The 19,529-nt window shown below is 47.2% G+C and overlaps 1 protein-coding gene across 1 annotated transcript in view; it reads left to right on the top strand.

The window, feature by feature from the left end:
- Nucleotides 1–658: 658 nt before the first annotated feature.
- The window catches only part of GPR158 (G protein-coupled receptor 158), a 193,656-nt gene continuing 174,785 nt past the window's right edge, over nt 659–19,529 (top strand). The window contains 2 exon segments of the mRNA XM_015414287.1: nt 659–718; nt 992–2,010. Coding sequence (XP_015269773.1) covers nt 659–718; nt 992–2,010 — 1,079 coding nt within the window.

Here is a 19,529-nt window from a genome sequence, read left to right as displayed (position 1 = left end):
AACGGAGAAACCAATGCTCTGCCCTCTCTGCCCTTTAATAAATACTTAATCTCCTGAAGGACCAAGAGGAGTTCCCAGCAATTCTTCCCGGACTCTCCATCTTCGCCGGGCCCAGATCTGATGCGACAGAGGGCCCCTGTAAAGCCGCTGTCATCTTTTCCGAGGCCGCGGCGGCAGGTGACAAGGCAGTCTTCTCCCGTGGGTGGAAGCGCCCTCTCCACCCTTTCCTCCTCCTCCTCCTCCTCCTGGTTCAGCACTGGACAGCTCCTTCCTCCGGCCCACCAAATGGCTGTCGCGTGATTGACAGGAGAGGTGGCCATAGAGAGCGTCAGGCGTCAGGCACACACCTATGGGGACGAGCCGTGCAAGGGGCCAGCGGTGAGAAGGGGCTGGGCTGGCGGTGGGCGAAGCCGAGCTAGTGAGCAGCCTCCTCCAGCCGGAGGGGGGCAGAGAGGTGGAGGGGCTGCGTTGCTGAGCGGGGGAATCCGAGCGCGTCCGCCCAATCCAGCAGCCTCCCCCTCCGCTCCCCTTCCCACCCCCCAACTCCTCCCCCCGCCTCCGCTCCTCCTCCTCGCCCCGCTTGCTCGAGTTCGCCGCCGCCGCCGCCGCCAGCGCCCGCCCTCCCTCCCTCCCGCCTGCCAGCCTGCCTTGGGACGCGATGCCCGAAGAACTCGCCGGCAGCCCTGGAGGTCTGGCGGGGTGCCTGGGCGCGGCGAACGTGCCGCTCGACCGGCGGCTGGAGCGGCGGCGGCGGCAGCAGCAGCCCGAGGAGGAGGAAGAGGAGGAGGGCTGGCGGGCAGGTCTTTAAGGGAAGCCCCTTTCCCGAGCGCGGCGGGCGGCGGCGGCTGATGGGGGGGATCGCGACGTAAGTGGGCTAACTAGAGCGCCTTCCCCGGAGCCCGAGGGGATGGGACTGACTCGCTCCGCCAGCCGGGCCGCCTGATTCCCGGCGGCGCTCGCCCTTGTCCTTCCTCGGGGGAGCTCCTGGCAGGAAGCGTCGCTACAGGTGACCGGGCTCCTCTCCCCGCCGCCCCCCGCCGAGTGTCGTGCCAATGCCGGGGGCTTCCTGACCCGCCACCCCTGCTGTGACGGGGCTGGGCGAGACGGAGACGACGGAGAGACTCGGCTGGCGCTCGGCGGAGGGGAGGCGATGGGTTTGCCGCGGCTGCTGCCCGTCCTGCTCTTTGCTCATCTGAGGTTTGCGGTCGATGCCAGCCAAGGGCCCGACAAAGGGAAGGCGATTAAAGGCGAGCGGGCTGTTTACAATAAGAATGCGGCTTTCCCCGCTGCCTCTCCCAGGAGCCGATCCGCCGAGAGTACCATCTTGGCACAGAGACTCGCCCAGGAGGTGCCCCAGAACGTCGCCTCTTTCCTCTACACGGGCGATGCTCGGGAGCTGGGGCATGCCAACTGCACCGGGAGGTACGAGTTGGCCAGCTTGGCTGGGAAGTCTCGCCTGACTTCCCACCCTTCCTTGCACGGTGCGCTGGACACCCTCATTCACGCCACCAACTTTCTCAGCATGATTCTGCAGAGCAATAAGTCCCGGGAGCAGAACTTGCAGGAGGACATCGAATGGTACCAGGCGCTGATCCGAAGCCTGCTGGAAGGGGATCCGAATATCTCCAGGGCGGCCATCTCCTTCAACCTGGAGCCCTTGTCCTCGGCCCCTCAGGTCTTCCTCCAGGCCAGCCGGCAAGACAGCCAGATCTTGCTCCAGGACTTGTCTTCTGTGGCCCGTCATCTGGCCAACACCTCTGGGGAAACAGAGTGGTTCCACAGCTTGAAGCGAAAGTGGAGGCCGCACCTCCACCACAAGGGCTTGGCTCCTGGTTCTAAGGCTTTGGAGAGCAGCTGGAGGAAGAGGGATGGTTACCCGGCAGAGAAGAACCACATCAAGTGGTCATCTCCCTACTTGGAGTGTGAGAATGGAAACTACAAACCAGCCTGGCTGGTCACTCTCTCTGCAGCTTTCTATGGGTTGCAGCCAAACCTCCTTCCTGAATTCAGGTAGGAGAACTGGAGTTTGATTTAGCAGTTCTTACTACAGAGCAAATTTGAATGTGGCTTCTTCATTAAGGAGTCTTAGAAACTAACACTCTATGGATGAAGCTGTTGAATATGTAGCAAATGGGAAAGGGCTGAGCCATGCCTTCCTGAACTAAGTCTCTGTGACACACAGTTCACAGGTGGCATTAAGTTATCTGGCAAGAGCATGTTTCCCTCTCTAACCCAAAGTAAGTTCCGCTGAGATCAGTGGGACTTACTCCCAAGCATAGGATCTCTCTTGCTTAGGTCCAGTAAAAATGAAATGCCTGTTTTCCAGTCCCTTAAGCAAAAGATAGGGATGACTGACCAAGAAGACCACAGGTGAGCATCCATTTAGGAGCAAAGCATTGGCTACCAGGAATCCTTGTGGTGGCAGTTTTCATGGACAAGAGCTTACTCGATCAACTATGCGAAATATGTCCTAAACTGGCAGAGAGAGAGAGAGAGGGTGAGAGTCATATGATAAAGAAACAGTAGGTTCAAAAGGCAATGAAATGCAAGAGGTACAGATTGTAAAAGCTCCAGTGCATATAAGATAAGCACAGGGAGTATTCAGAGCAGCAGTAATAGCTGATAGCACAATCTCGCTTAAGCTAATTTAGTACGTGTAATGTTACACGAAGCCATAATCATGACTGAGCCCAAGCTGTCTAGTGTCATGTTGTCATTAACCCCCATTTACAATTCCCCACCACCACACATGGTGTGCTACAATCTATCTTCCAACCAAAAGCACACTTAAAACCTGGGGAATGGGCTCACGACCACAAGAAGTTATGCCATAAAGTATCGGTGAGTCATTAAAATGCCACCAAATTCCATGTTGTTTTGCTGCAACACCTGAACATGCCTACTTCACAGAAATCGCCTCTCAACAGCTAAAGCTACATGAGGCTGCTTAGAAAGAAAAGGGAAAGTTCTGTGGATTTTAAAAAATACTCTGTCAACTGATTTGAGATCAAAGGTGGCAAGGAATAAGTTTCCTGACGTGGGGGTGGAAAGGAGAAATGGAACTGGAAAGCAGGCGTGCTCTCTCTCTCAATGACTTCCAGCCCTAGTGAGTGGGCAAAACTTAGTAGTTCAGCAACAGCATCCTCACAGGCCTGGAGAAACCTGCCCTGCCCTTTTATTAGAGGCTTAATGTGTGGAAATGGGCAGGAAGCTTTTTATGGTGCAGCGGTAAATAACATTGCTTGGTAAATGATATTCCATTAAGCCTCTATTAAAGGGATGTGACATATTTCTCCAGTCTAGGTGGCAACTCTACATGGCTGTGATCATACTAAAACTTTAAGGTCATGACTAAACACCATGGAAAAGCAGTGGGTTTTAATATAGTCCTGTCTTAGGGAGCAAGCTTAAGCAGGTCTACTCAAAAGTAAGTCACATTTTATTCAGTGGGGCTTACTCCCAGGAAAGTGTTCTTAGGATTGCAACTTAACTTTTTTTTCTTGGTTGTGGCCCATGACTAGTCATGAGGCTGATCTCAAACATAAGTACAGCAGCACCCCCCCCCAAAGTTACCACTTCATTGTGCAATCTAAGAGTTTTTCTGTTTGCTTTAGTGACCCTTAATGTTTATGGGTAGCTGCACCACATAAGAGGAACCACAGCCGACTGATTCAGCTGTAATAATTTCAGCCCCTGTATAGTTATCTATATAGCAGTGATATGGAGAGATTTCCCTCTAATCTGAATTCCAGGGCTTCAGATTGCTGGAGCACATTACCATTTCAGATGGGGAAATTAGGGCTAATTCAACCCCCCCCCAAATCTACACTTGAGCTAGGATTTGCGTCCATACCTTCTGATTATCTCCCATAGGCCTATTCCACCCAAGGCCTAGCCTTCCAACTATATTAGGGTACCACTTCTCTGAATCTATTTAGTTGCCAATGCCATCTGTGCTCTTCTTAATCAATTCAACTATCTGTTACTTTTAAGCTGTCTCTTGTTGTATTTGTTTGTTTGGGTCCTAGGTCTATGCTTTGGCCATTCCCCTTTTAGCAAGCCACAGATAACACAAAGGACATGCTGGGAGCATTCCTGTTTGCATACAGAGGATCCCTGCCCGTGTCTTCCCACCCAACAAAACATTACTGAAGACTTTAGACTGTTTGCAGGATCTGCAATAGCCCATCTTGTGCTATTTCACAGTCTGTGTTCTTTTGGTTAAGGAAAAGATGCAAACACATAGCGGTCTGACACTCTGTTATCGGATGCTCAAGATGAGTTTCACCGGCAGACAAATCTGTCAGGCAGTGTGTCATATGAAGTCTTGTGCACGTGTGTGCTCTTACATTTATGTTTGCATGTATGTGCAGTAGAGACATGATACAGATACCACTACTTGCCAGTTTGAAAATTTACACTGCAATCCCAAACAAGGTAACACCCTTTGAACCCCACTGACTTCAATGGACTTAGAAGGGTATAACTCTTTTTAGGATTGTGCTTCCAGTTTCTATAGATTTGGGATGAGGGGGGCTGAAATTGGAGGGTGGCAAATTGAGCAGCTCATGACACTGCAAAATGGCATGCCAAACCGACAAGATTAGGGACAGAAAACAGGGATTATCCCTGATGAATTGGGACAGTTGGAACATATGGGAGACCAGTTTGTTTTCATGACACTTCTGCTTTGGGAAGGAGCTGGCTAGGCCAAAGTGCAAGGGAGACCAAGAGTGCAGTCCTTTAAAAAAACCCCAAACCCTTCCCTGAGAGTAAGGCCCATTGAGTAAAGTAGGACTTACTTCTGAGTAGGTCTGCTGAGGACTGCTCCCATAGTTGCTTAAATGGTATCACGGACAATACTGAGCCACCTATCAAAGGCAATACAAATGATTGCTTTTCTGCACTGTTTTTTTGAACTTCTCTACCAAGTAGAACTACTCCCCTTCAGATTTAAATCAGTGCTGTAGGTGTCTTTTTCACTGCATTCCATGCAATGGAGGGTTGCATTTTTAGTGGTTTTTAAAATCAGGTCTTTTATTTAATCACTAAAATGTGCAAATACAATGTACAAATAAAAAAGAATGTAGGATCTCAAACACTAAATTAACTTTATAAGAGAGAAACTAGAAAATGGCAATTTATGATACCATGTTACCCTCATTAGAATGTTTAGCAGCCTCCATGAAAGGGACGGGACATTTTTCTCTAGGCCAGTTGACAACACTATAACTAGACATTTATTTTATGAAGTATATTATCATCATGTTTTTTCTAAGAGTCATATAATATTTTTGTATTGCTGAAGCTGACAAGAATTGTAGATAGATTCTGGTGGGTAGCCGTGTTGGCCTGAAGCAACAGAACCAAGTGAGTCCAGTGGCGCCTTTAAGACCAACAAAAGTTTAATTCTGGGTACAAGCTTTCGTGTGCATACACACTTCTTCAGATAAATTGAAACAGACTTTGTCAAGTATTGCATACAGGCAACTAGCCCCCCCCCCCCAATTTCTCTACCTATATGTAATGGTTGGTGAAGTTTGTGTGAATATATCTGAAAAAGTGTGCATGCGCATGGAAGCTTATCCCCAGAATTACACTTTATTGGTCTTAAAGGTGCCACTGGATTCAGACTTTGTTCTGAAGAATTGTAGATTCTTTGTCATTGGAGGCTGCCTGGAGATCAGTTGCCCAAAAAGTGGGGTAGGCATCCTCAAAAGAAATAGAAGTTGTGAGGTCAGCCAATTTAATAATTCTACCCCATCACTTTAATAACCCTTCTCTCTGAGTAGGCTCACCTTTCCTCATGTGCAAATATGAGGAAACCGTAAAACGTTTAAAGACCATCGCTCTTGACTGGCTTTGCAGACATCATCCAAGTGGTATTTTTCATTTACTTTTTGGTGAATAACTATGAATGACCCATTTTTTGTGTGAATGGTTCAGGTTAGGGGGTCAGCAGGTATGACATAACACTGCAGCCATCTTTGGATCCTATGTTGATTGGTCATCTCTTGGTCCATGGTATTGGTGTGGAATCCCTTTTTGACACGAGCTGCCCAGAAAGAGGTCTTGTACGCTCTAGCGGCCCCATCTCCAACCTGCTGAATACTTTGCCTTTCCACAGCACTGCCTTCTCCACTGTGCCCACGCTTGGCACTGTTCTCTTCCTCCAGTCCAGGTTCCCAAGTTACTAAGTGTCCTTTCCTTTCATGCCCCGGGTTGACCTTGCTTCCATTTGTGCCCCTGTTTGATTATGTAATTGGCTGGTGGGCATCTGAACACCCCCCCCTCGAGTCTCTGCACTGGGTTAGAAACCAGTCCAGTGGCAAAGTTTGTTTTGCAGAGTAATTTAGAAGGTCAAAAGTTAACTGGGTTACTCTAACTGAAGATAAATGCATAGAATTGCTAAGAATCTTGCTGCAGCTCTCTTTCTTTTTTAAAGTAACCCTTTTCTGTAAATGGGCAGTCCTTCTAATCTCTATTCATTCAAGGATAACCGGCATGAAGTTTGCTCACGTTCAGGTCTCTGTTTCCTGTAAAGTATCCCATTTCTCAGACGCAGCGAATGCAGTCTTCTAACAGAAGCTTCCTCGGAGCCAGTAGGACCACCCTGGCATAGTATTTGTTCCCATCTAGCACAGAGTGAATGTAACCCAAGTCACCACTGGAAGCAAGCCTTGCCACACAAACTGTCCAGTAGAGGTCATTGTGGCCATGATTACAAGGCCCTTTCTCCCCTTCTGAGTTTAAGTCTTCTCACTGCAAATTTATGCACCAAAAAAATCCTTCACAGCCCTTCCACTGTACAATTTTGCTACAATTTCTCAATTTTTCTTCTGCTTGAACTTAACAAATTAACGATGTGATTGGATTTTGCCACGTTGAAAAGGTTAGCATTAATAGATTCATTCACATGTGGCCTTATTCTTTCAATATAGATAATCTATTACAAGAGCTAAATGATGTATTCAGTATTTTTTTAAAAAAATGAATCTTTACATTTCATTCTTTACTTTTCTACCCTTTCTGCTAAAGAGCTCAGAGAAGCTTTTCAAAAACAGAACAACATAATAGTAGCCATATTGGATCAGACCAATGGCCCATCTAGTCCAACACCCTATTTTCACACCATGGCCAACCAGATGCCTCTGGGAGGTCTGGCCACAGAGGCCAAAGCCTCCCCAGGTGGTTGACCCTCTGCTCTGGGATTTAGAGGATCACTGCCTCTGAACATGGAGGTTCTGTTTCATTATATCTGCAAACAGCTATTAATGGCCCTGTCCTCCATGAAGCGGTCTAGTTACTTTTTAAAGCAAACCAGACTTGGGACTGTCACTGTCCTCAGTGGTGATGAATTCCACAAGACAGTGAAGAAATGCTTTCTTTTGTCTGTCCTGAACCTGCTGCCCATAATGTCATCAGGTGCCTATGAGTTCTAGCATTATGCACCCCTCTTTTATTTTTATTCGAAGTTCTCTGGCAGTAGGTCCCTTCTGGCCCAGAACTGCCTGTTTACAGTGATGGAGCCATATCAGGAGTTCTCAGACCTTATGAATAATTTCTAACAAATGCATTAACTATATGTGCTCAGATCTGTTCTGACACTATGAACCATGAGTGGTCTCTGGCTGTGTGTATTCTCTAGATGTTCGTTATTCAGCTCAAACCTGCAGCATTTTTTGGGAATGATAGGCAAGATCAGGTGGAAATGTACAGAATATTGTAAAATAATTTTAGAGGCTTTCTAGATTCTAAATTCCAGGGTCTGCTTCACACATTATGTTTTCCCTACTTTTTTTGGCTTTGTATGTCTATAGTAAAAAGATACATTGGTGCCACACTTTAGATTCTGAACAATGGCATAGCACCCCCATGGCAAAATGGGGTAGCTACAGGCATCTGCTGTTGGAGGGTGTTGTACTAGTTAACCTTTCCTTGGTTAAGGGAGAGGCAGCAAAGTAGAGCATTTCTATCCACAGCCTGCACAGACTCTTCCCCACCACTGGGGGTGCTGTGAATCTAGCCCTAACTGCCTTAGAGAGCAGATGTGAATTTGGAAGCAGCAGAATCTATCCCAGGAAGACTGCTTCAGGCAACCCCTGTCAACAGGCTGATGCTCCGTGCAGGACTCTAGTACCCTCCCTGCCACGGCAGCTTACCAAAAGCAGTTTTGGCCTGCAGGAGAGACACAGATGCCAGATCTGTAATAACAAAGTCCTTATTGGCTAGAGTGAAAGAGTGGAGAACATGCATTGGTTTACCATGAGCATACAAAGATGATGGTGTGTTCTTTTCTATATATTATTGTTGTGTCCACTGGCCACCACCAGGGGCCAGCGAGCACCCAGGGCTTGACCCTGGGTGGACAATGGGAACTGGTCTCTTGGTCTCTCCAATGGGGAGCCAATAGAAACGAGGAGGGAAGTTCGAACCTCCCAATGGGATCCAGGGGTGTCCCTAAGATATGTATATAGTTGGCCTCCTGGCCGTTTGTCTTTGTCTTAGTTGTGTAGAGTCATGTGTGCACCATGTTATGGGAGCTGAGTTGGCCTAGCCACGCGGTCAACCCACTACACAATAATTATCCTAAATGTATTGTCTAAGTTGTTAGGGGAGGAATTTAATTGAACTGTAGTGGTGACAGGAGAAGAAGGAAAAATAGACTGGCATGCAGTTAAATATAGACAGAAATGTATTTGCTTTGGGTGTATGTGCAGGGATTTTTGGAGAGCGGGGAGGCACCAATGCTGTGCTTTGCCTTGGACTCAAAAATCTGAGCAACACTGCTGATTCTGAAGTGACAGTGTGCACATTTTTACATGCACAGAGAGCACGATTTCCCCTTCTGCATACTTCAGTCCTATGCTGCCCTGGGAATGTGTGGAAAGAGGAAGTAACAATGTCATTGTGCCAGTCCCATTGTGATTGGTGTTTTCAAACATTATTTGAGTGGTGTGAAGCTAAGGTGGCATTAGATGATTTCTGCTAACCCGAGGCCCTGACCTGAATAGCCCAGGCTAACACAATCTTTTCAGATCTTGGAAGCAAAGCAGGGTTGGCCCTGGTCCGTATTTGGATGGGAGACCAGTGGGAAAATCTGGAGTCTCTGTGCAGGCAGGCAATGGCTGTGGTCACACACACGAAATAATCCACTTCCAATAAATTTTCAATGCACTTTCGAATTGGACTTTGCCCCAATAAATTTTACAGTAAAAATCCAGTTGGAAAGTGCATTGAAAGTGGATTATTTAGTGCGTGTGAAAAACACACTAAATAACAATGACAGACCACCTCTGAAGCCTCTTGCCTTCAAAATCCTACGGGGTTGCCATAAGTGGGCTGCAACTTGATGGCAAAAACAAACGGATAGGCATTTGTGGGAGGCATTATGCTGTTCTTATTCCCTGCTGTCAAGCAAGGGTGGAGCTTAACCTGGAAACAAATTCACCTGGTTCCAGTGACTCTACCCAGTCTTAATGAAGATGTGGCAAACAAGAATTGCAGACAGTTTCTATTATAAGAGGGGACTCCATTCCAGTGAATTTGTGTACTTCATCTAATTTATTTACTTAATAAGTAAGTATTAAGTAAGGGGCTTTTGTGGCGAGTGAGAAGCGGAGGTGGTTAGCTGTTGACTTCTCCAGCAGAGTCTTCCTTGGTGGTCTCCCTTTCAGGTACTGTCCCTGCTTAGCTTCTGAGATCTGATGAGATCCAGCTACCCTGGGCCATCCGGGTCAGGGCGCCCCAGCCCTTGCCTCTAGGTAATGAGGATGACTTTGCTACGTCAGCCCAAGCATCTCTGCAGATGCTCCATTCTGAGCCATCTGTTCTGGTCTCTGGCCGAGTGTCTGAAGAACACAGCGACTTCCATGATCACAGCTCAGAGCATTTTCTACAACTACCTGGTACCGAATCACATGGCCCAGACTGAAATATAATTCTCATTTAAAGGGGAAGAATCCATTCACAATCTGAAATTATGAGAACAATGTAAAAAATTATACCTGTGTCATTATATCATTACGATTAATCACCACACATGCCTCTCAGAATAGGCTTTTAATTTCCCTTCTCTGTGTCATTGAGTGATAATGATGCTTTTAAAAATTCCAAACTCCTCTGGTTGGTCCCTTAAGAGTATGAGAATGAAATATTCATCTTTCTTTCCCTTCAAGTGCTGCCTTGAATCCCCCCTGCCAACAGAATGCCTTTCTGAACCATCTGCTAGGGACATATTAGTGCTCTTATTCAGATGCTCCTTCCCATTTCATGGCTTGGGAAGAGAGAAATTAACCTTTCCATGCATTTTCTTGCTAAACGAACTGCCAACATTTGACATCCTCCCCAGCTTATCTTGGGGCTTCTGTACAGAAAGCCAAAGATGTGACTTTCCCTTTTAAAAAGAACAAGGCATTCCTTCTGCTGGGGTGGGGAGGGAAGGACTGCATCAATTGCACTATTTACTTCCCAGGTCTCTCCTTTGGTATTCTGGAGAATGCCAACATAGCAAGAAGCAGCAAATGTCTGGGAAATTTACTCGAGACCCCCCTACCCATCTGTAAACAGTAGCACCAGTCTAGCCAAAGATAGTCATGCTGAATCCTCCACACATTTAGTCAGGGCCTTATGTTTTACATCTGAATCCTCCACACATTTAGTCAGGGCCAAGTCCCAGTAAATTCCATAGGCCTTACTCTAGGGAGACCAGGTCTCCCACTCTCAGCCTCTCTGCCTGCTGCCATTCGGCCATGCAGGGGGGGGGGGGGGGGGGATTAGCTGAAAGTCTGGCAGTGTGCCAAGGGCACAGTGTCAATTCTGGCAGATACCTGGAAGTGACATCACAATGCTGAACATGCTGCTCTGGGATTCAGCCCAAACTCTGTGGTTTGGCTAATCTTTAGAGCGTCATGTTTGGCATGGTGATGTCCCCCCATCTCTGCCCCTTCCCTCTCCCACTGGCTATCCTCTGATGGCTGGCAACTATCTGACACTCAGCCAAGTGTGCAGAGGGTTGCAGCTGTAATTCCTATTGAAACATATCCTGAATAGGATGTAGTAACTTTAGACGGGTCAGGAATACATTGTGTAACCCTTGCAGGCAGATTTCAGGACAAAGGCATGCAAAATTGGTATGAATAATCATGCTGGCCATGTTTGGGCCCCTGAGGACTGTGCCTTGATGTAACTGTGCTGCTTGCAATCAAGAGCAAATTTGATAGACTGATAAAAGCTACATCGACAGCTCAACCCGTGTAGCTCTAGTTTCTGTCAGTTTAAAAGAAAAACACACACCACCTTATCTAATGTTAGTAAACCTTTGGGATGTTAACCTTCAGAGGGAGAAAAATTCTAACAAATAGCGTAACCATTTGTTCTCATAGTGCTATTCCTGTGGTAGCCTCTTCTCAACTGCATAAGTATCCTGGGTCAGCTGCCCCTTCTAATTGGAGCAGAGCAGTTGGGACATCCCCAAGCCCTGGGAATCCAACATAACTAGGGTTTGCCAACTGATCTCTGGAATCTGGAAATCAGTTGTAATGCCCGGAAAACTCCAGGCCCCGCCTTGAGGTTGGTAACCCAAGGTATAACAGGCCTGCAGAACAGCACTATACATTACAGTTGTGGTGAGAAACACTGGTGTTGCATCCCTGCTTTCTGCAGTATATGCACAAACTGGGGAAATAATTTAGATACTCAAGTAGTGCACCTGTGATCCAGGTTACCCAGATGTGTGTAGTTAATTAAGGATATACGTGCACACATTGCTTTCATACTTATCTTGTTTGCTGTGCAAAACAATCATGCTGTCTTAAGGAGTGAGGATCAGGGAACCAATCTGTCATAAATGCTACACATGGAGCTGGCTGTAGACTTTAAAAAAACAAAAAACAAAAACAGGTTAAGGTACTCTGACCAACAGTTGATTGGAGCTTCAGTTGCTCAGTAAACCAATAGGGGATATCAGTTAGATTAAATATCAGCTACAGGAGTGGACAGTTGATTAGTTCCCTTCACAGTTCTTTCAATGGCAAGAATACACGTACCCAGAGTTCTTCTCAGTCATGTGAATCAGTCCTTTGGTCTGTTGAGGTTAGTATTGTGTATTAGTATTGTGGCAGAGGCTCTCCAAGCTCTCAAGTAAAAACCTCTTGCATCTCCTACTGCCTGATCCTTTTAAATGTCAGTGCCAGAGATTGAACCTGGGACCTCCTGTATGCAAACCAGATGCTCTACTACCGAGCCAAGGCCTCACATTTAATGTGACGAGGGTCACTGCATAGTTAGGGAAAGTTGGGAGAGAACTTAATTCAGGGATGATGTTTTCAGCAGCAGCCCTGGATTCCGTATTATTTTGTTCTCCCTGAAGTATGGCCCCCACATGGGCTTGAATTCTCCAACTCTGGGGATAAGAGAGTTGTGATGAGTCCTCAGAGTCGGTATTTTCCCTTTTAGCTGGTCCATTCCGATTTTCTGCCCTTTTGCCATGGCTTGAGTTGGAAGTGTGATTGCTGATCGCAGTTGGCTGAGCAACTCTCCATGGACCCTCTGGATCTCAGCTGCTGAGTTGAGGCTGGGCGCTCTATCTGCACTGAGCTTAAGCTGCATAGGTAGTAGTCATACCATTAGTACAGCCTGACAGCATGGCTGTAGGTTAGCTTGGTTTTAGCAGGCCTTATTAAACCAATAGGAAAGGGAGGAAGAAAAAGCTTTGTCATTGCTTCCCCCCACACACCAATTTGCCTTTAATGGCTGCAGTTCAGTGAGTGCAGGGCCAGGCCATAGAGAGTTGTATCTGTTGGATAGCCATGTGCCCTGCAGCCATGGAAGAAATGGAGCTTCTGATTAGGAAAATAAGGGCAAATCTCAAGGGGAAGCATCGGACTACATAAAGAGGCCTCGGAAGGCCCATGAGACTGTGGATGTTGAACAGCAGAATAAATCAGGGCTTTTGTTTTTTGAGTGGGATGGGAAGTGTCAGATCCTTGCTTTCCTCCCACATGTTAAATTTGTGCATATAGAAATCCACATCATGTCCGATGTTTCCTCTGCTGGCAGAATTCAGCCAAGCAGGAACTGAAGTAAGAAACGAGCTCTTGATTAAATGACTGGGAACTCCCCAGATATGCCTTGATCCATGCCATATATCTGAAGGCGCATTAGTAGCTTCCGTAATTTCATTGACAAGACAGATTTCATATCTGACTACTGCAAACTGTTTCAAAATAGTCCACAGGGATTCCCTTTGCAGGTGAATCCTAATTCATATGCCCACGTTGCTGTACCCTGCTTTCTGATTATGTTAATTTTTATGGAAAGCTGCTGTCCATTTTCCAAATGCATACTGGGAAATGATAGGAGCGCAGTGTTGTAGGAGTACAGAATGGTCTGCATAACCAAAAGAGAAGCTAAGTGGAGGCAAATGTGCAAGAGATCAATATTTCCCACAAGGCCTGAATACAGAGGCTGTCTTGTTCACTAGAACCAGCCGCAGACTGGAGGTCAGGTTTTTATATGTACATTCACACATGCATGGTCATCATACCTCATACACATGTGCATGCATTCTCTTTATATCCTGCTTCCTGTTGAATTGGATCTAAGTAGATTGTGAGTCGTTTTGGAGGCACAAATGAAAACAAAAGAGTTGACTAAGCAATCACAGATGAATGGTGGATGGTCCTGTTGGATGTCTAAGAACTTGAGGTGTTCTTCTGTCTGCTCCCGGAGCAGGGGCTGCTTCCAGCCTAGTTTTAGCCAAGGCTGTTCAAGGTATTTGGTTAAACTCTAGCATGGTTCACCCCACTGCCAGGAGTGGATTGGGCTGCTGAAACTATCCTGGAGCAAGTTTGCTGACCTGATGACAACAGATTCTTTTCAGAATTGTAGCGAGAGCAAGACCAAACACGCTCACGCTGTTAGATTTACAAATTATGGATTACGAATTAAATGCAATAGCACACTACTCTAGCAAGTAGCAACAGCAAACAATCAAGTTAAAAATAAAATCATACAGAACATATCCTGTTACCTCACCCATGGGAATTGCCATCAGAAGTTACAAGGTGGCCAGCCAGCCACACATCAGAGGCAGAGAGTATGTCTAAGTCATCTCAGGGATGTCAGAGGAAGCCAGCTCCTGCAGATGTGCCTAGCTTTGCTTCTGCCTCAAGACAGGCTTGGCTTCTTGGTATTTTTCTCTCTGGGTTCTTCTCTCCCTGGATTGTTCTGAGCTTTCACTGGCTAGATCTTCCATTTTTTTTTTTTTAAATATTTCTATTGCTTTCTATGGGGAAGTCAAAAGTTCCTTTATGCCATCTCCTTGCAACCATCTCTTTCTTCTGCCATGTTCTGAGCACTGCTTGCCCAAGATAACCATCTCTTTCTTCTGCCATGTTCTGAGCACTGCTTGCCCAAGAGAAGCATACTTTCACGTGTACATAGGAAGCAAAGGCTTAAGGAAGATTTTTAGCTATTCCTGAGTCTGACCATTCCTGTTCCATCTTCCTCCAGACTGTCTTTGCATGTTGCTCCAAGCAGCAGTTTCCGTTCTAAATAATTACAGGGCCCGAGCTACCCTCCACCCACAATCTTCCAGACATTTATCAGCTAGAGCCCCTTGGAGACCCTTTGGCCAATTTAATCACAGATTTCTTACCTTCTCTTTTCTCTCACTTCCAGATACTTACCAAAGGTTCCTTCAACAATTGCCTGTGCAGTTCTTAAGTACAATTAGGGTTGCCAGGTCTGGATTGGAAAATACCTGGAGACTTTGGGGGTGGATCCGGGAGAGGGTGGGGTTTGGGGAGGAGAAGGGCCTCAGCATGATATGATGCCACAGAGTCCACCCTTCAGAGCAGCCATTTTCTCCAGGGGAGCTGACCTCTGTCAGCTGGAGATCAGTTGTAAAAATGGAAGATATCCAGGCCCCACCTGGAGGCTGGCAGCCCTAACTTCAGTTTAGCCAGCCATCTTTATGACCTGAAGGCCTCTTTATGACGGGGAATCTTTCTGTTCTGTCAGCCATAGGCTCTGGGCCTTAAATGCCTTAGCCGAGTTCTGACTGGGTTCTGGGATGGGCTTTCTTGGACCTCAGATTCAGGGGTTCCTGTTATAGCAAGACAGGTCCAAGATCAGTTACCCATTGCATCCTGAGCTGCTGGTGGCTGGGAGCATGATGACTAGGGTTGCCAAATGGGGCCGGGGGATATCTACGTCACCCGGATGTGACGTCGCACGCTGGGGCGGGGCCACAGCCATTTGAGGGGAAAACTCTATGTTTTCCCCTCAAATGGCTGTGGCCCCGCCCCAGCGTGCGACGTCACATCCGGGTGACGTAGATATGTTGCGCGCGCGTATGCGCACCGGGAAGTCCCCAGGAGTCCCCCGCCGAGGAGGTGAGTACCATTTGGCAACCCTAATGATGACCCTGTAGGATTCTGGCACCCCAAGAGTCACTTCTGTGGCTTGGCCAAAAAGCTGGTCCTGATCCTAACCATGTTTTCTCAGAAGTAGGTCCCCTATTTCCATTGCTGTTGTTTTCTAGGCAAGTAGATTAAGCTTGTGATCTTAGCTGCCTAAAGACAGCTGACATTGTGTGATGGTTGGAGTGTTAGACTAGGGTCTCAGAGACCCAGGTTCAAATCACCACTCTGCCATGGAGGCTTGCTGGGTGACCTTTGGGCCAGTCACACACCCTCAGCTTAACCAACCTCACAGGGTTATTGTGAGGATAAGATCGGAGGAAAGGAGCCGCTTCGGGTACTCATTGAGTAGAAAGTAAATTAAGGTCACCGATTTCTTTTCTTCCCCTGAAACCTTTTTCAGAGTACTAATTCAGTAACAAATTATTTCACAAATTTCTGCAGTTTTTAAAAAAGTAATTCTCATAGATAGAACTAAGTTTCAAGTGCTTTTTTGTTTTCTTGCTCTGCACATACTCTTGACAAGCTTTTGTGGAATGTAGATAATCTAGCTACGAAGCTGAGGTAAACCAGATGTAGGACGTGTGATGACAAGGATCCGTGTTGGTGTTGATGTTCAGACCCTCTTGTCTCCAATACTTGATCCTCTTGTCTTTTGTATTTGGGCTGTTTCCTCTCTTTTGTGTATTTTCTGTACAATACTGGGAAAAGGGGCTGGGAAAAGGGGTCCTATTCCTTCTACACATCTGAGGAGGTGAGCTCTGCCCTTCAAAAGATCACAGGGAAATAAATTTTGTTCATCTCAGTGGTGCACCAGGCTCTTATTCGTTATGCATCATCTTGAATTTCAACAGGGTGACATGCAGAAAGTGCACTCTTGTGCTTCTTCCGTGTGCCTGCCACCTTTCTGTGCTGGAGATTTCCACACAGCAGGGAGAAACTGGCTGCCACATTCGAGTGTGCGAAACAGGCACTAAGCTTCTTAAAAGAAGCTTTGTTGTGACGTGACGGAACATCATCTGTGAAATAATTCCTGAGCGCTGGTGCAGCAAACCAGCTAAAAGTGAAAGCCAGAAAATCCCCAGTTCTGATCTCACTCCAGTTACAACCTCACAAGGTTGCCTTAGGCGAAGTAGTATTTATGCAAACATGCGGTCTCCACGTGGATTGTGACTGCAATAATCACAACAGCCCTGTAGGGTAGGCTGATCGGATAAGCTTTGTACCCTTGAAAACAGACCATAAAATCCTAATAATTTTAAAAATGCAACATTTACTTGGTGTACATAGCTCTAAGAGATAACTTTATTCTGTGTCTGTTCATTCGGAGTGTTAACTATGAATGTTCATGTGGTGCTTTGTGTTAGCAGTGTAAAGCAAGGCCAGAAGGTGGAATATTTATAGTCATAAGGGGATTAGCTTGCAAATAGGCACAATATCCTTGATTGTCAGATGGTCTACAATTACCATTATTATTTATTATTGTCGACGTATCAACGAGGCTGGCGTTCTGCTAAACAGTGCTGTCAGTCTGGATGAATATCCGGCCGATCTGCTGCTGACATGCCAAATTTTACGTATCGCGTGCTTAATGTTCTGTGTCCTTATCAACCATCAGGAGAGCACAGCTAATGGGGGACTCCTGCTTAGCCGAGGAAACAGAGCAGTCATTTTAGATTTCGAATCATTTCAGGCACAAAGTTTCGGGATGAGCTGTGATATATTTAAAGAAAAGATCTTTCAAGAATTAAATGCACGAACTGCAGGATAAAAATTCGAAGATGAATGCTTAATGACTTTTCCTCTTATTGTGGTGACTCCAGCTACAACCCGGCATCATCCTGCATCCCCACTTCTTGCTGCCTCTGGCCACCTTGCAGTGTAGTGGTTAGAGAGATGGACTATTGGGTCCTACACTCAAACCCCTTCAGCTGTGATGTCATCTGTGTGACCTTGGGCCAGTCACTTTCTGCCTGCCTAACCTGCTGTGACAGACTGCACTTTTTAAGAGGCTTAGAAGTGCTGTGTAAGCAGATAAAGGACTGTGAAGAGTTAATTCTTCACAGAGCCAGAGCGCCTTGAGTGACAGGCTGTTCCAAGAGATCTGATAGGTTAGCATTAGCTGAGCAGAGAAAGTCTTGAGAGAGCTGGATGCTGAGGAGATTCAGTCAGATTCCTGCCTTAATTGAGAAGAGACATGCACTGGGACCATCTGAGAATAGTCCTGACAGAAAAAGGGTTTAGTGTTGACAGTCAGATTTCAGTCTTGACTCTGACCATAGAGTTTTCCCTCCGACGATCGGGGCCACGCCCCCAACGTGATCGATGTGGTTGTGTCACCTTTGGTGACGCAGCCAAGCTGCGCTTCGGGGGGCGGAGTTCCCCCGGGGCCCGATTCTGCAGCAGCGGAAATCGGGCCTCCGAAGCGGGGGTTTACCCGCCACCCGCCCCCACTTGGCAGCCCTACTACTAGAGAAGGCCCGGAGCATGCTCTCTGCCCCCAGGAAACCCCCTCTTTAGTCAGGGTGTGCTGCTAGGGTTGCCAGCTCCAGGTTGGGATATCACTGGATATTTTGGGGGTGGAGGCTGGGTGGGGAGGGATTAGGGGAGGGAAGGGAGCTCAGTGGGGCATAACGCCACAGAGTCCATCCTCCAAGGCAACCATTTTCTCCTGGGGAAACTGATCTCTATAGTTTAGAGATCCGTTGTAATTCTGGGGGATCTCCAAATCCCAACAGGAGGTTGGCAACCCTACCCTGATGTATGGCCGGATTTGAGGCATGACAAACCCAGGCAGGGTGAACAAGAAACAGTTTGTTAAACAAATACTATAACAAGTAAGTGGGTAGGAGAAAAATTAGGAAAACGGGGCATAATTAATATAGGGCAAAACCCACCAAAAAAAAAAAAGAAGAAGCTGGCTGGACCAGAAAACAACAAAACTCCCTGAGGCAACTGCCATATTTAGTTCCTACTCTGTTTCAGTATCTGATTCCAGTGGGCCAGACTCACTCTACCATGGGCAAGGGATCAGCTCCCTCCAAAAGCGGCCTCTTTTTCAGCTTCCCGGACCAGGAGCGAATCCCTCCTTCTAGGTGTAGGGCTTTATATTCTCTGTGTTAGAACTCTGCATCCTTGACAGTGATTGGTGACTGTTTTCCCTCCATTTTCTCCCAGACCAGTCCTGAATGGGGGGGGGGATGAGGGGACATTCTGGGAATGGGAAGTGACGTCCGTCACCCCTCCATTCCCCCTTGAAACAGTGACATTGCATGTGGCGTGCCTGTGTCACCTGGAAGTGGCATTGGCGACACTGGGGGCAATACTCTGGATTTTGGGCAAAACACTGTAGTAAAATCGGCATCAAACCATGGAGTTTTGGCCAAAATCCAGAGTGTCACCCCCCAATGTTGCTGACATGTTGACATCACTTTCGGGTGACGCAGGCACATCATGTGTGATGTTGCTGTTGGGGGGGGGGGATTTCCCCCTGCTGGCCAAGTGGCTGGTGGCAGGCAGGAGGCCACAAAATTGGGGGGTCCCCCACCCCCACCGGGCAAATGGCAACCCTACCTGGAGATTTTGGGGTTGGAGTCTGAGGAGGGGAAGGACCGAAGCGGGGTATAATGCTGTAGAGTCCAGGTTCCAAAGCAGCCATTTTCTTCAGGGGAACTGATCTTGATCATCTGGAGGTCAATTGTAATAATGGGAGATCTCCAGATGCCACCTGGAGGTTGGCACTCTCCTGTGTGAAAGAGAGGCCTTCTTGTAGGGATACCAGCCTCCAGGTGGAACCTGGGGATCCCCCAGAATTACAGCTCATCTACAGACTATAGAGATCAGTCCCCCTGGAGAAAATGGCTGCTTTGGAGGTGGACTCTATGGCGTGCCTCACTGAGGTCCCCGCCCTGCCCAGGCTCCATCCCCAGATCTCCAGGAGTTTCTGGGCCTGGATCTGGCAACCCTGCCCCACCATCCCCTGCCAGTGGCCAATGGGGACCTGGCAACCCTACTTCCTTGAGGCCTACAGACCACGCCTTCAGCTTTAAGCCTTGGATCATATCTGTATTATCTTCATGTGTTGTGAAAAGCTTTACCTGCTGC

Source organism: Gekko japonicus, unplaced genomic scaffold, assembly GCF_001447785.1.
Source record: "Gekko japonicus isolate JY-2015 unplaced genomic scaffold, Gekko_japonicus_V1.1 scaffold80, whole genome shotgun sequence".
NCBI classification, from domain to species: domain Eukaryota; kingdom Metazoa; phylum Chordata; class Lepidosauria; order Squamata; family Gekkonidae; genus Gekko; species Gekko japonicus.
This window is presented reverse-complemented; position numbering and strand designations above follow the sequence as displayed.